The 13,407-nt window shown below is 40.0% G+C and overlaps 1 protein-coding gene across 1 annotated transcript; it reads left to right on the forward strand.

Annotated features, from left to right (window-relative positions):
- Positions 1 to 276: 276 nt before the first annotated feature.
- CACNG5 (calcium voltage-gated channel auxiliary subunit gamma 5) lies at positions 277 to 11,016 on the forward strand (the record flags this gene model as incomplete). Its single annotated transcript, XM_083355466.1, has 5 exons — positions 277 to 487; positions 2,593 to 2,679; positions 5,408 to 5,548; positions 8,834 to 8,979; positions 10,759 to 11,016. Exons 1-5 carry the CDS (start codon positions 280 to 282, stop codon positions 11,014 to 11,016), a joined length of 840 nt encoding a protein of 279 aa, XP_083211592.1. The 5' UTR covers positions 277 to 279.
- Between the last annotated feature and the right edge of the window lie 2,391 nt (positions 11,017 to 13,407).

Raw genomic sequence — 13,407 nt, forward strand, 5'->3', positions numbered from 1 at the left:
CTTCTTTACAACTCCGATTTTCAGCTTCTTATGTGCCCACTCTATCTGGGCTAAAAAGATCCAGACTACCACTAGATGGCAGCTAAAAGGCATGAAAAAAAATTCTACATCTTTGCTTGTGATTATAGCCTTAACTTATTAGGCTATGTTGTTGCAACTGCTCAAAGTGGCTACAAGAGAGAAGGTGAGTAGATATAGCTTTGCTCCATAGACTTTGCAGTTAGTGATGACAGATGTCTTTGTCCATGCAGGAATTCTCTGGTGCCCCATCGTACCCCGATGCTTTGGGGAATGAGCACCTGCGGCAGGAAAGCGCTGACTCTGCTCAGCAGTGTCTTTGCTGTGAGCGGATTGGGGTTTCTGGGGATTGCGGTGAGCACCGACTACTGGTTGTATCTGGAGGAAGGGATCATCCTGCCCCAAAACCAAAGTACCGAAATTAAGATGTCTCTGCATTCCGGCCTCTGGAGGGTTTGCTTTTTGGCAGGTATGGTGCTTTGGGCGAAAGTAAATCTGGCTTTCCTTGTGCTTCTACTCTTCATGCCTTGAAAGTATTAGGAAATCCTATTAATGTTTCCTTATGATTTAATTTATGTAAATAGTCGCTTCACTGTTTTTATTTTCAGTATTTTAAGGGGGGAGGGGAATGGTTAGCTTATTTTAAAGCCGGGGAACCCTTCCCATTAAGTGGTCTGGAATGAATTAAATCTGACACCCAATGTGGGTTTACATAGATGCAGGTGGAATCATTATAGGAATAAATATCTACCTGCTAGAAAAACCCATCCTGAAAGGTCTCTAGATAATCCTTGACTTATGACCACAGTTAAAGCCCAACATTTCTGTTGCTAAGCAAGACAGTTAAGTGAGTTTTGCCTCATGTTATGACCTCTCATGCCACAGTTGCTGAGTGAATTGCTGCAGTTAAATTAGTATCAGGGTTGTTAAGCAAATCTGGCTTCCCCATTGACTATGCTTGTCAGAAGGTCACAAAAGTTGATCACATGACCTCGGGACAGTGAAACCATCATAAAATACATGCCGGTTGCCAAGGGTCTGAATTTTGATCACATGACTATGGGGATGCTGCAATGGTTGAAATGTGGAGTATGGTCATAAATCATGTTTTTTCCCCAGTGCCATTGTAACTTTGAACAGTCACTAAACAAATGTTTGTAAGTTGTTTACTGCCTGTAAGATAGGAGAAAGAGGAGAGAACAATTCCTAGTAAGAACACCAGGACTAGGACCACATTCTGGGGAGTGTAATAAGTTCTCAATCTTCTCTAGATCTTTTCTATTTTAAAAGTGCCAGTTCGATAATGAATGGTAGGAATACCACAGTCCAGACTCAATGAGTTGCTCAACTAGGAGACTGGCATTCAGGATCCTTTCAAGAGCTCATTGTCCATAGCCAAACCAGCAACCCAAGAAGAACAAGGACGTAATGCCTTGTCCTTACCTTGTATTTATTAGCTGTCATTAGAAAGTTGAAACAATAATAAATGTCTCAGCTCAAAAACTAACACGAATCAGAAAAATAAGTGTATACAAATCTTCTTCTTTTGCTCATGATGCTTTACAAGGCCTGTGTTTAAGTGGCAGATTTTCAGAGACACAATATGTGCAGTTAGCACTTGCGTGGATGTGTGAATGGTTTTAAAAAGTAAGCAGCAGATTTAGGGGATTTATTTGGATTAAAACTCCTAGGGAGAGGAATGAGCTTAATTATTTTGCTTCCTCTGGAATTATGATGTGGACAGGAGGCTCATCCCTGGATCTGGCATTCTAAGGAAAGCTCTGGTTGAGACCACTGTGGAACTTTCCTTCAGAGCAAATTTACATAGAGATTTGTTTGCCAGTGTGGTGGGAAATAACATAGTTTAGGACTATGATGGGACAGAGAAATAATTAAAGGCCTCCTATGCTTAGAACATAGAAAGATAGGGTTGAAAGGGATCTTGAAGGTCATCTTCTCTAACCCCTTACTTGAGCAGGAGACCCTATACCATTCTGGACAAATGGCTGTCCAGTTTCTTTTGGAAACCTTCAATGATTGAGCACCCACAACTTCTGAAGGCAAGCCATTCCACTGGTTAATTGTTCTCACAGTCAGGAAAGTTCTCCTTAGTTCTAGGCTGGATCTCTCTCTGACAAGTTTCCATCAGTTGCTTCTTGTCCTGCCTTCAGGTGCTTTGAGGTCAGTCCCCTCTTCTCCGTGACAGCCCCTCAAATATTGGAAGACCACTACCATAACTCCCTTAGTCCTCTTCATTAGACCAGACATATCCAGTTCTCTCAATCATTCATCAGCTATGTAGCTTTCATGCTTTATATTCTTTCAGCTCTAGGAGAACCCCTATCCCACAATCCTTTAGAAAGCAGTGAATCCATCTATATTTGCTGTTTTGCTCATGCCATTTTTTATAGTTGTTCTCATGGACTAGCCTGACATCTTTGGAAATTTAGGAACTCATTGATCAGCATTGCAGAAGAGGACAATTGATTTAAAACCTTTAAAATTATTGGTTTTGAATAAAGTTTTGGGGTGTGAAAAAAGCAATTCATTTCTCTAAGATTTCTCCTTTTGCAGGTGAAGAACATGGGAGGTGTTTCACAATTGAGTATGTCATGCCCATGAATGTCCAGCTGACCTCTGAATCAACTATCAATGTTTTAAGTAGGTGCTTCCTATTTTGTGGGGCAGGGAAGATTTACCTTTATGTGTCCTTATGCAGAGAAAAGATAAGAATCTTAACCTGCAAAAATACACATAGCCACTAGATGGCACCAAATTGATGAAGAAAACACTTTTTGGTGCCATCTAGTTCTTGTCCAGATCTTTGCAGCACTACTTGAGCAAACAGCTGCATCAGTCATTGTGGAGGGGAAGGGAGGAAACCTCAGACTGTTGCTTCATTTTCAATTGGTTTCTGGTTTTTTTCTTTGAAGGTAGCTCTGTTGTATCTAGGTGCCTGTGAAGAGAAAAAAAGGAGAGGGCTGCACTGCTGTTCTAGCTATTTCATTCCACTGGGCCACTGTTGATTTCCATGTAGTATTGCTGTGATGTGATCAGTGTTCAAGCAGCAAAGCAATAGGTTATTATTTCAAATAAGAGCTAATGCAGTAAGAGCAATGCTGCCAGACATTCTCATAGTGTCCATGGCAACAATGCCAACATTCATCAGGCATGGTACTGATCACCAGAAACAGTTTGGAAAGAGATCCAGGCAATGGATAATGTGGACAGAACATGCAATGTTATCCCTAGTCAACTTTCATGCAAGTAACAAGGCCCAGAGTATGCAATGGCTTGTAGATGTTTTGGACTGCAAACCCCACCATCCTGGACCACTGAAGGAGTTGATATCCAGAGGAAATCAGATTTTATTTATTTATTTATTTATTTATTCGGTTTATATACCGCCCTATTCCCAAAGGACTCAGGGCGGTTTACAAGGCAAAATTTAAAAACAATCCAATATAAAATTAAAATAAAATTAAATTAAGTCTAGCCACAAAAATTAAATCACAATTTAAAAACATTAAACCCCTCAGTCCAGACCAGATAGCTCAAAGAGCCAGGTTTTTAGGTCCCGGCGAAATGAACGAAGGTCGGGGGCAGTCCGGAGTTCCGTTGGCAGTTGATTCCATAGGGCAGGCGCGCCCACAGAGAACGTCCTCCCCCTGTGGATCGCCCGTCGGCAATCCTTGACCGGCGGTACCCTGAGGAGGCCCTCCCTGTGGGAGCGCACAGGACGATGGGATTGCCTTGAGAAAAGTGATACTATAGACAGCCCAAAGCCCAGATGAAAGTGATGCTGATAGCTTTTCCTTTCAAATCCTTCTCCACCCCGCAAAAGAGGAATAAAGGCAAATGGAAAGGAAGGAAATCTCCCTATCACAAATTTGGTTAAGAACATTTAGAAGGAGGCCTATGAATGGATCTAAAATGGTATTGTGGGAGAAAGTCCCACCTGCATGGGTAGAAAGGTCAATAAGGCTGTCATTGAGATTTACTATAAGAAGATGTAATCTATGAAGGTATTATTTGCCCCATTCAGTAGTACGGAATTACCCCATAGCAGTAGGGCCCTAAGGCCTCTTTTTCTGAGAGGTAGGACAGTATGGCTCTGAATCTGATGCTTTTATCCCTACTCTCAAGCGTTGAGAGAAAATTTTCAGTTTCCCAGCAGCTATAGTGGAGGTGACCCTTCTCACCCATTAGGTCAGATATTTATTTATTTATTTTATTTTAATTACATTTATATCCCGCCCTTCTCCAAAGACTCAGGGCGGCTTACAAGCTTAGCAGTAGCCTTCATTCTATGTATATGCCTGCTTATTAGGGCTTTCACACACACCCCAAGCGGCATTATTACAAAGTCAGCTTAATTGCCCCCAACAATCTGGGTCCTCATTTTACCTACCTCGGAAGGATGGAAGGCTGAGTCAACCTTGAGCCTGGTGGGATGTGAACCTGCACTAATTGCAGGCAGCTGGTGTTACTTAAGGAGGCATTAGCCCACTGCTCCACCAAGGCTCCACCAAGGTATGTCAAACACAAGGCCCGGGGGCCAGATCCGGCCCGTGAAGTGGTTTCATGTGGCCCGCGAAGCCATCCTGGAAACAGTGAGGAAATGGCCCCCACTGCCTTGGCCCTGGCCCAGAGACCCTCAGGTCTGTCCCACTCCTGACCAGGCCCCCATAGGCACCCTTGATGCGAACGATGTAGAGCTGGCCATGCCCACCCAGTAGGCCATACGCACTCTAGCCACGCCCACCCAGCAGGCCACGCCCACCCAGGCCAAACCCACCCGGCCCCGTGAGGCCAACTGCAATGATGATGCGGCCCTCAATGAAACTGAGTTTGACACCCCTGCATTAGGTTGACAGGTCTTCTGGTGGTGGGCCTTGTTCTCTGCTGATGCACATTGCCCACAGAGTGGTTTAGTAAGTCAGAAGGTTACACACACATTACCTCCTCAAGGTTAATCATATGGATCTATGGATTTCTTCACTGCAGCCTTAGCTTTTCAAGTGGACTTAACATTAAAAGAAACACAAGCCAAGGAAACAGATTTGGGGGGAAAAACCCTGTAAAATTCATGGAAAGCAGAAAGATCTTTTCTAAAGTGGGCTTTCTGTAGGCATTTGTCTGTATATTTTTGTAGGGAATTCCTTCCTGTGATATTTGCCTTACACTTGTTTCTGAAAGACCAGATAAGAATATGTTTACATATGTGGGGGTGATTCTGAGATTTAAGGGTTGCTATGAACTGCATAGAAAGATAAAGGAGGAAAAAACCCTGAAAATTTCATGAATTATAAGTACAAACATATCCTTTCTACTTGTAATCTTATTTTGACCCTTAATGACTCTTTCTCACTTATGGTTTTTTTTATAGAAATGATACGTTCTGCCACCCCATTCCCTCTCGTGAGTCTCTTTTTTATGTTTATTGGATTCATCTTGAGCAACATTGGGCATATCCGGCCACACAGAACCATCTTGGCCTTCGTGTCTGGAATCTTCTTTATTTTGTCTGGTGAGTTTTAAGATGGCAGCTCTCCCCCGCCCACCCCTCAAAATAACCTTTGTGGGAAGGTACATTTGAATTCAAGCCCCTGGGCAGGCATCTGAGAAATGATAGAATAGGCAACAATTTGGAATATGAGCCTGTGTGAAATTTAGCTTTTTCTTGTACTGTGACAGCAGTACATTGGAACAGGATATTGGAACAGGATATGGTATATAGTAGGGGTAGGCAACCTTGGTTCTTTTCTGACTCATGGACTTCAACTCCCAGAATTCCTGAGCCAGCTATGCTGGCTCAGGAATTCTGGGAGTTGAAGTCCACAAATCATAAAAGATATATGCTATATAGGGTCTCCTGCTTGAGCAGGGGGTTGGATTAGAAGACCTCCAAGGTCCCTTCCAGCTCTATTCTGATTGATTGAGGAATGCCATAGTTGTGCAATTGCTTAATTATTAGAGGTTTTTTTTTCTTTGAATACAGCTAACTTTTGTTATACTATGTATAAAACTAGGCAGGTCTTGGTCACCTCAGTGATCTGGCTATAATTGTATGTTGTCTTATTATTTGAAATAGAAACTCTTCCATTATTGTAATTTATTATTTTCTTATAGAAGTCTGGTCAGAGTCTGTAATTATTGGCATTAGATGATTTTGAGCTAGAGACACTTTCTCACACTGTCACACAAGGTTGTAAGAATAAAACAGAGACAGAAAGGATTATACTTATCCTGAGTTACTTGGAGGGAGAGTGGAAAAGAAACAGAATCAATCAATCAATTCCAATCAACCCCAGGTATTATAGTTAATTATAAGAATGCCTCAAGAAACAGAAGGGGGTGGGTGTCAGATAACCACTCCATGATAGCAACCTGTTTAAAAATGCCCTATTTATTTAAGCTTGCTCCTCTGAAAGTATTTAAATTTCACATGTAAATCAATCAGATTTTTTTTGTTCCTGAGTGACACGTTACATACTCAGTAAATAAAACTCTTCTTTATAATGCCAAAGCCTATTACAAGGATGCATATCAATGGACATTAAGTAGAATTTCCAAATATAATATGCCCGTAAATATAGTAAATAGAACCAAAACCAGATAAAAGAAACTGTATAGCCAAAATTTCCATTAAATTGGATGTTTCCATGACAATTTAGAACAACTCTGTCATATTGCCTTATTCTTGCAATAGCCGATATATAGTGAGACATCTTGTACGTTGTTATGTATGCAGCCACCTGCATAGCAACAGCCACTAGGGGGCATTGGCCTGAACGGTTTCGGCGGGAAACCCAGTTTCAGTGGGAAACCTAGTTTTGGTGGGAAACCTAGGGCCAACCCCATTGGCTGGCAGCTTACCTGGCTAGGTATTTAAGGAGGCCAGGTAACCCTCATTCCCCAGTTCACTACCCCCCTCCAATAAAGAGCTGAACTCACACACCGGCTGGCGTCTCTTCCTTGCGTCGGACCCACTACACAATATACGTCATTACAATGGTTGTTTTTTTTAAAAAAAGCAATAATAATATACTTTTGAAATTACTTTTGAGTATATTTCAACAGAAATATTGGCATGGAGATCTAAATATATAAGGCAAAATAAAATACAACTAGGAAAATCATTTAGCTTAGCAAGATCAAGGAAATATATTTTAGTATTATAAAGATAAAATATAAAGAGACATTTTATTTATGATTTTATTTATGTACTTACAGGGCAGATTATAAAAGGAAGTTCTTAAAACAAAAATCAGCAATAAAAGCCCATAGTTTGCTCACAGTTGCAATCTTGGTTATTGATATGGATGAGCAGAGCAACTCTTGAGCGAAAGAGAGCTTGCATAAAAAAAAGAGGATACTGAGAGTAGTTAGGTTTACACAGCAACCACACAGATACACTGAGGTGTGTACAAAGGTTTTACTTGTGGGATAAGACAATAGCACAGTCCAGGGTAAAAACTGTCCAGGTCATACACGAGTAATGAAAAAGATAGCAGATAACAACAGTCCAAGGATTATCCGATACAGAGTCTTCTTACCAGTCTGTAAGTCAAACACAGTTCTACAGGTTTAGCAAAAACAGTAGCAAACCCACAAACCACGATAAACAGTAAGTAACAGTAAGCGAGAGTGAACGTAACAGAGAGAGAGAAGCTATGTCTCTAGCTCCCTTTTATGGCCGTAGGAAAACAACGCTGGCCAATCATTAGAAGTTATAATGCAATGCATTACATAGTTAAAGTGATACATTACAGTTCTATAACAATGATACAATCGTAGTTCATATATATTGCCAACCCAACCAGTTAGGCCACAGACATATACCTAACAGTTATATTTAATTTCCATGTAGCTCTAGACAAACTTTCTTTGATTTAGAACATGGGTGTCAAACTGCTGGCCCATGGCCCAGTTTCATTATACCAAAGCCGCGCCCACCCCATTGCCGGCAATGCAAAAAGAGCCATGATACGTCATGACACATCGTGTGACGTGGCAAGTTTGACATCCGTGATCTAGAACATAATGGTGAATGGAATTAGTGTATGAGGTTTGATCTGAAAAGAGTTCTGGAAAAATGTCTCCACCAGAGAGGGAAAGCCCATATTTTATTCATTAACAGAGTATTAACAGAGTATTAAACAAGCAACTGTGGCTGCTGAGCTTAAAAGCCTTTACTTATAGTCCCTGATCTACAAGTAGATCAGAAGAAGAGTATCTAAGAATTTAAATCTGTCACTTAATTTAGCACTAAATCCTCATTTCTCAGTAACCACAGATGCAACTGACTCTGCCCTATCCACACTTGCAAATGCCCCCTTAAAGCAAGCTGGGAAATCTATGGTATTTAGATAGTCTTGGACTTTAATTCCCTTTCACTCCCAGCAGTAGAGATGAGAGTTGCAGTCCTATAACATCTTTTGTGTCCATGGTGTCACTTCTCTTAACCCCTCAGTCCCAGGATGATAATCTGGGAGGTAATCTCCCAATAATACTAGAATGTTTGCCTATCTTGGCAATATCTAGATGTGTGGATTTCAAATCCCAGAGTTCCACAGCCAGCATGGTCCTTGGTGAGAATTCTGGGACTTGAACTCCAGACACCTGGATTTTGCTGTGGTGGTGGTGGTGCTCTTTTCTAGAAGGAACCAGAATGAGAAGATTTCTCCTATAGCAGTTGGTGAGATCATGTGTTTTCTATGGTTCTCCTAAAGCAAGCTGACGGTTGCTTTGATTCTCTGAAGTAGGCTGTTTTTCCTTCTTGTATATTTTGACAAAACCTTTTGCTTCCCAGGTTTATCTCTGGTGGTGGGGCTTGTATTGTACATCTCCACTATCAATGATGAAATGCTCAATAGAACCAAGGATTCGGAGACATACTTCACTTACAAATATGGCTGGTCATTTGGTTTTTCTGCCATTTCTTTCCTCCTAACTGAGGTAAGAGAAACTCATTGGGAAATACATGTTATTGTCACCTGATCAGAAACTTGATATAAGTTTGCTATCTTTTCTGTATATTTATTTAGGGACAAAGAGGGCAAGTACGCAGGGGCCAAGAGGGCTGGCAGTGCCCTTGTATTCCATAGCAATCACATTGTGCCATTTTTTATTGCTGTTCCTTTAAATTAATAACAAAATAATTCCATCACAGCAGTCTTCCCCCATCTGAGCACATTGATGCCCATATCTTATCAACAAGTCCCATAATTTTCAGTAACAGCCATGCTAGCTGGAGAATGCTAGGATTGGAGGTTACATGTCAGAGGTCTGCCATTTATAATAGATAAAATAGTGAAATCTTGACTCCAACATTCAGTGTAACTCAGGCGAGTTTAGACTCCAGACTTTTAATAGCTGTGGAAACCATTTTGATAACAATAGAGGGGTTTTTTTTCTTGCTTCAAAATAAGGTAAATTAGCTTTACTGCTGGATTTTTCTTCTCTTTCACACAGTATGCCACTGGGTTATACCCTATCATTATGGCCTCACTAATATCAGAATCAAAATTGTGAAGTTCATACATGTGCCACGCTGTGAAATATTTTCAGAAATTTATTTTAACTCTTAACGGATATTCAGTCCTCTTAGGTATATCACAACCCTTTCTTAAATGTTTGTTCAGTTATCTGCTTATAATAACATGTAACTTCTCTTCAGTTCCAAAGCATATTGTCAATACTCATTTGTGAGTCATACTGGAAAAACATTTGAAAATAGTACTAGAGAAAAAGCATTTTCCCCTGAGTGAAGGTTTGTAGAACAAAAGGAATCAGGCAATAGACAAATCAGTAAATTGAGCTAAAGTAACAAATTGTTCTGTACTGCCAGGAATTGAGTTGTGCCCAATTCCTGTATTTCTCTGTTCAGTTGACATAAATTCTATTCCATCCAAGCAGTTTATCATAGTTTTCCTGAACATATTTTCAGATCTTGATTACTTCAACTTGATTCCTCTGTTAGAACAAGTGAGATTTTGTTCCCTTGGGATTATCTTTTGAAAGAGGCAAGCTGGTAAATATATTGGCCTCCCTTTTATATGGAGAACAGTTGTGTAAGGAATCTTCTTTTGAAGGTGCAGCTCATAATCCTATGTTGCCTAAAAGGGGTTGAGACGAACTATAGTGCTGAAGCTGAATGCAAGCAGGAAAGGATAGTTTCTGAAAATATTATTCATATAAGAAAAAAAAGAAGAAATCAATTACGGTATGCTGTCTTCTTGAAATTTGACGCCTATTACAGCATTTCCCCTCTAAGCTATCCAGTGTGGTTGCAGCGATTCTCACCTACCCTCAAAAGCCTTGAATTAGAAGCCCAAAGGAAAGGTCTTTCTCTGTAAACATCACAGGTTTCAAAATTGCTTATTGATTTAGAAGACCTGCAAAGGAGTATTTTTGTCAGACAAAAGCGTGGACCAGTGTGACAGTGATTGATGGCTTTTCTGTCAAGAGCAAATGAATTGGTACTTAATATTATAGTTCAACTGCAAAGTAGTTCTACCAGCAAAAGTTTCCCACAGATCTGTTCTTTTCAATGAGAAGAGCTCTAATCATGCCAGATTGTGAGAAATGGCACTGTTGGTGATGAAAGCTGCAGGTATATGTTTCGTTGCATGTCTGCCTTGTCTGCTTCAGATCAATAGCACATTGCATCCTATCCTTCCACCAGAAGGGCCAGCCAAGTGTCAAAGCATTGCTTTAGTTCTCTCTCTCTTGCAGAGTGCAGGTGTCATGTCTGTTTACCTGTTCATGAAAAGATACACGGCTGAAGAGATGTACCGGCCACATTCTGGCTTCTACCGACCCCGTCTTAGCAACTGCTCCGATTACTCAGGCCAGTTCCTTCACCCCGAGGCATGGGTCCGGGGACGCAGCCCTTCCGATATCTCCAGCGATGCTTCCCTCCAAATGAACAGCAATTACCCGGCTCTGCTTAAATGTCCTGATTATGACCAGCTGTCCTCCTCCCCATGCTGAAGGACAACACCCCTCTTGCTTTTTAGGGGGGAAAAATGACCACGGAGGCCGTGGGTCCTGAATCTGCACTTTTCTTTTTCTTCTTACTTAGAAATGGAGGTTTTCCTGCCCATCCCAGCAATGCGCGTAGGAGTAGTCAATAAACTCCAGTGGGGGCTTTGATCCTGCAACTGATCATATCCTTAGAGACAGAGATATACACAATAGCTTGGGCAAAGAAATCCTACCCACTGTGAAAATCTGGATATTGGAAAGATGGTTATTGGCCAAGGGGACCTTCTTGATTAGCAGGCTTTTAGCGGAAACAGATGAAAATGTCTGATGAATTTAGAAATTCACATCATTACTTAAGTTTTTTATATATATAAAATTAGTATCTCGTTACAGGTAATTCATAGTCTAAGCTGAATGTGTATATACGGTAGTTAAAAGCATTTCCTCTTTGCATATCATTATCCTAGAAGATTGAAGTGTTCACTGGGAAACACAATTAACTCTCATCAAGAATCACATTCTAATTTGGCAGCTTCTCAACTAGATCAAATCTTTTGTTTCTAGAAGAGCAACATCTTAACAATAAAGTGCCTGATGCTGTGTCAGTATAAACAAACTTCTCATTTTCAAATCACCATAGGCTTTATACACTAATAATACGTTTATGGCAGATCAACAAAACGTTCTTATTCTGCTGTAAAAACTGACTGAACAAGAGATTTGATGCCCAAAGTGCAATTTAGTAGTGTGGCTTTTGTCAGTTGTGCTATTTCCTTTACTTTTAGTTTCCTTGCAAAGGGATCCAGAGGATGGCTCTGCCAGCATTCAGATTAGATCCTATGTGAAGAAAATTTGCAAAAAGGGGAGCAGGACTGTGATTGCATATTCACTATGGATATAATTATATACAGTGTGTTATACATTGTGCATATACTGTATGTCCACAATGCATTATGCATGGTGCATATATACAGTATATTTATTTATTTATTTAGTCCCATATATGCACTGGGTAATATAGTTGTACCAGCTTTTGTAACAATTTTACACTGCTCAGAGGATTACTTCACACATCCAAATTCCAATCTTCTGATTTTTCACTTCTCTGAAAAATCTGATGTTCAACATTCTAGATAAATTCTAAATTTTGATTCATGTTATCTTAACCTGTAATCCAAAGCAGATGGAATATCCAGGCTTCCCTTTTCCAAAAAATACTTACAGTAATGGCCACTTATTTCCTTTGTACACTATTAAAAAGTTGAAAAATAATTAGATCTGGAAGCAAGGTTACTTGTGTTCCTCAACTACCACAGGGCCATGTGGCAGATGTACATAACATGCATTCTCATTTACTCACTGTATTTATTGATGGCTTTAGTTCACTGAATATGCATGTAATAATGAGCCATATCTTTCAGCTGTACCTAAATATTGAAGATTTTAGTTGTCCAAGTCAAGCCGGGGAACAAAAAAAATGGGAATTGTGCTATCTTGATAAATGTTGAAGCCCGCAGAGTCACCTATGTTTGAGTTGGGCGGCTACATAAATTTGTTTAATAAATAAAGCTACAGTACTATGTGCACTCTAAAATCTAAACATGTGCTAATCACAAGCACTAAGGAAAGTAGCTAACTACACTTCTAGTACAACCTTTGATTAAGTTAATCTCTCTCTTCTCTCTCCATGTAATGTCAATATATCTGTATTCATCTGACAGCTTATTTTGTAGGACATCCACTTGCAGTTCCTGATAACGCAAAGCGATTCCTGATAAGGCATAGTGACACAAATGACTCTGCTGCTGTTTTCTTTTCATCCAGGAGAAGCAAAGAGAATTATTCCAGTCTGAGCAGAAGAAACCCAGCTTTATTTGTTTGTTTGCTTATTTATTAGCAAGTGGCTTTTATGCCGCTTCAGTCAAAGTGAATCGGCGTGCTCTAAAAAGTGCTGTACCCATGGTAATAATTCCACAACTGGTTTTGTTTTAAATTCATAGTATTTTATGTACATGTTAACATGAGTAAATATTCTGTTTCTCTCAAAACTGTTCTGTATTCTGTTCTTACTTTTTTTTTCATTTTCAAGTCACAGTTGTACTTTCTGTGTGTCATGTCTGTGTTTTAGCTTTGTGGCTGATTTTTAAGACTGGTTAAGGAGTAAGTAGAAAAATCTCAAGGCGCTGTTTAAAATGAAAATACCGTTTAAGCCAGGAACAGTTTTCATCAAGTCTGGAAGAGATGTTTTCCTCTATTTCCTTTCATAGTTTTCAATCCTGGATAGGCAACACAACTTCATTTTAGGCTAGTTCACATATAAAGCTTAGCCACATATGTAATCAGAACATATCTCAGCATTAAACTCACACAAACGAAGGTTTCGTTTTGACAAAGTAC

Source organism: Vipera ursinii (genome assembly GCF_947247035.1).
Source record: "Vipera ursinii genome assembly, chromosome: 2".
Taxonomy (NCBI): Eukaryota; Metazoa; Chordata; class Lepidosauria; order Squamata; family Viperidae; genus Vipera; species Vipera ursinii.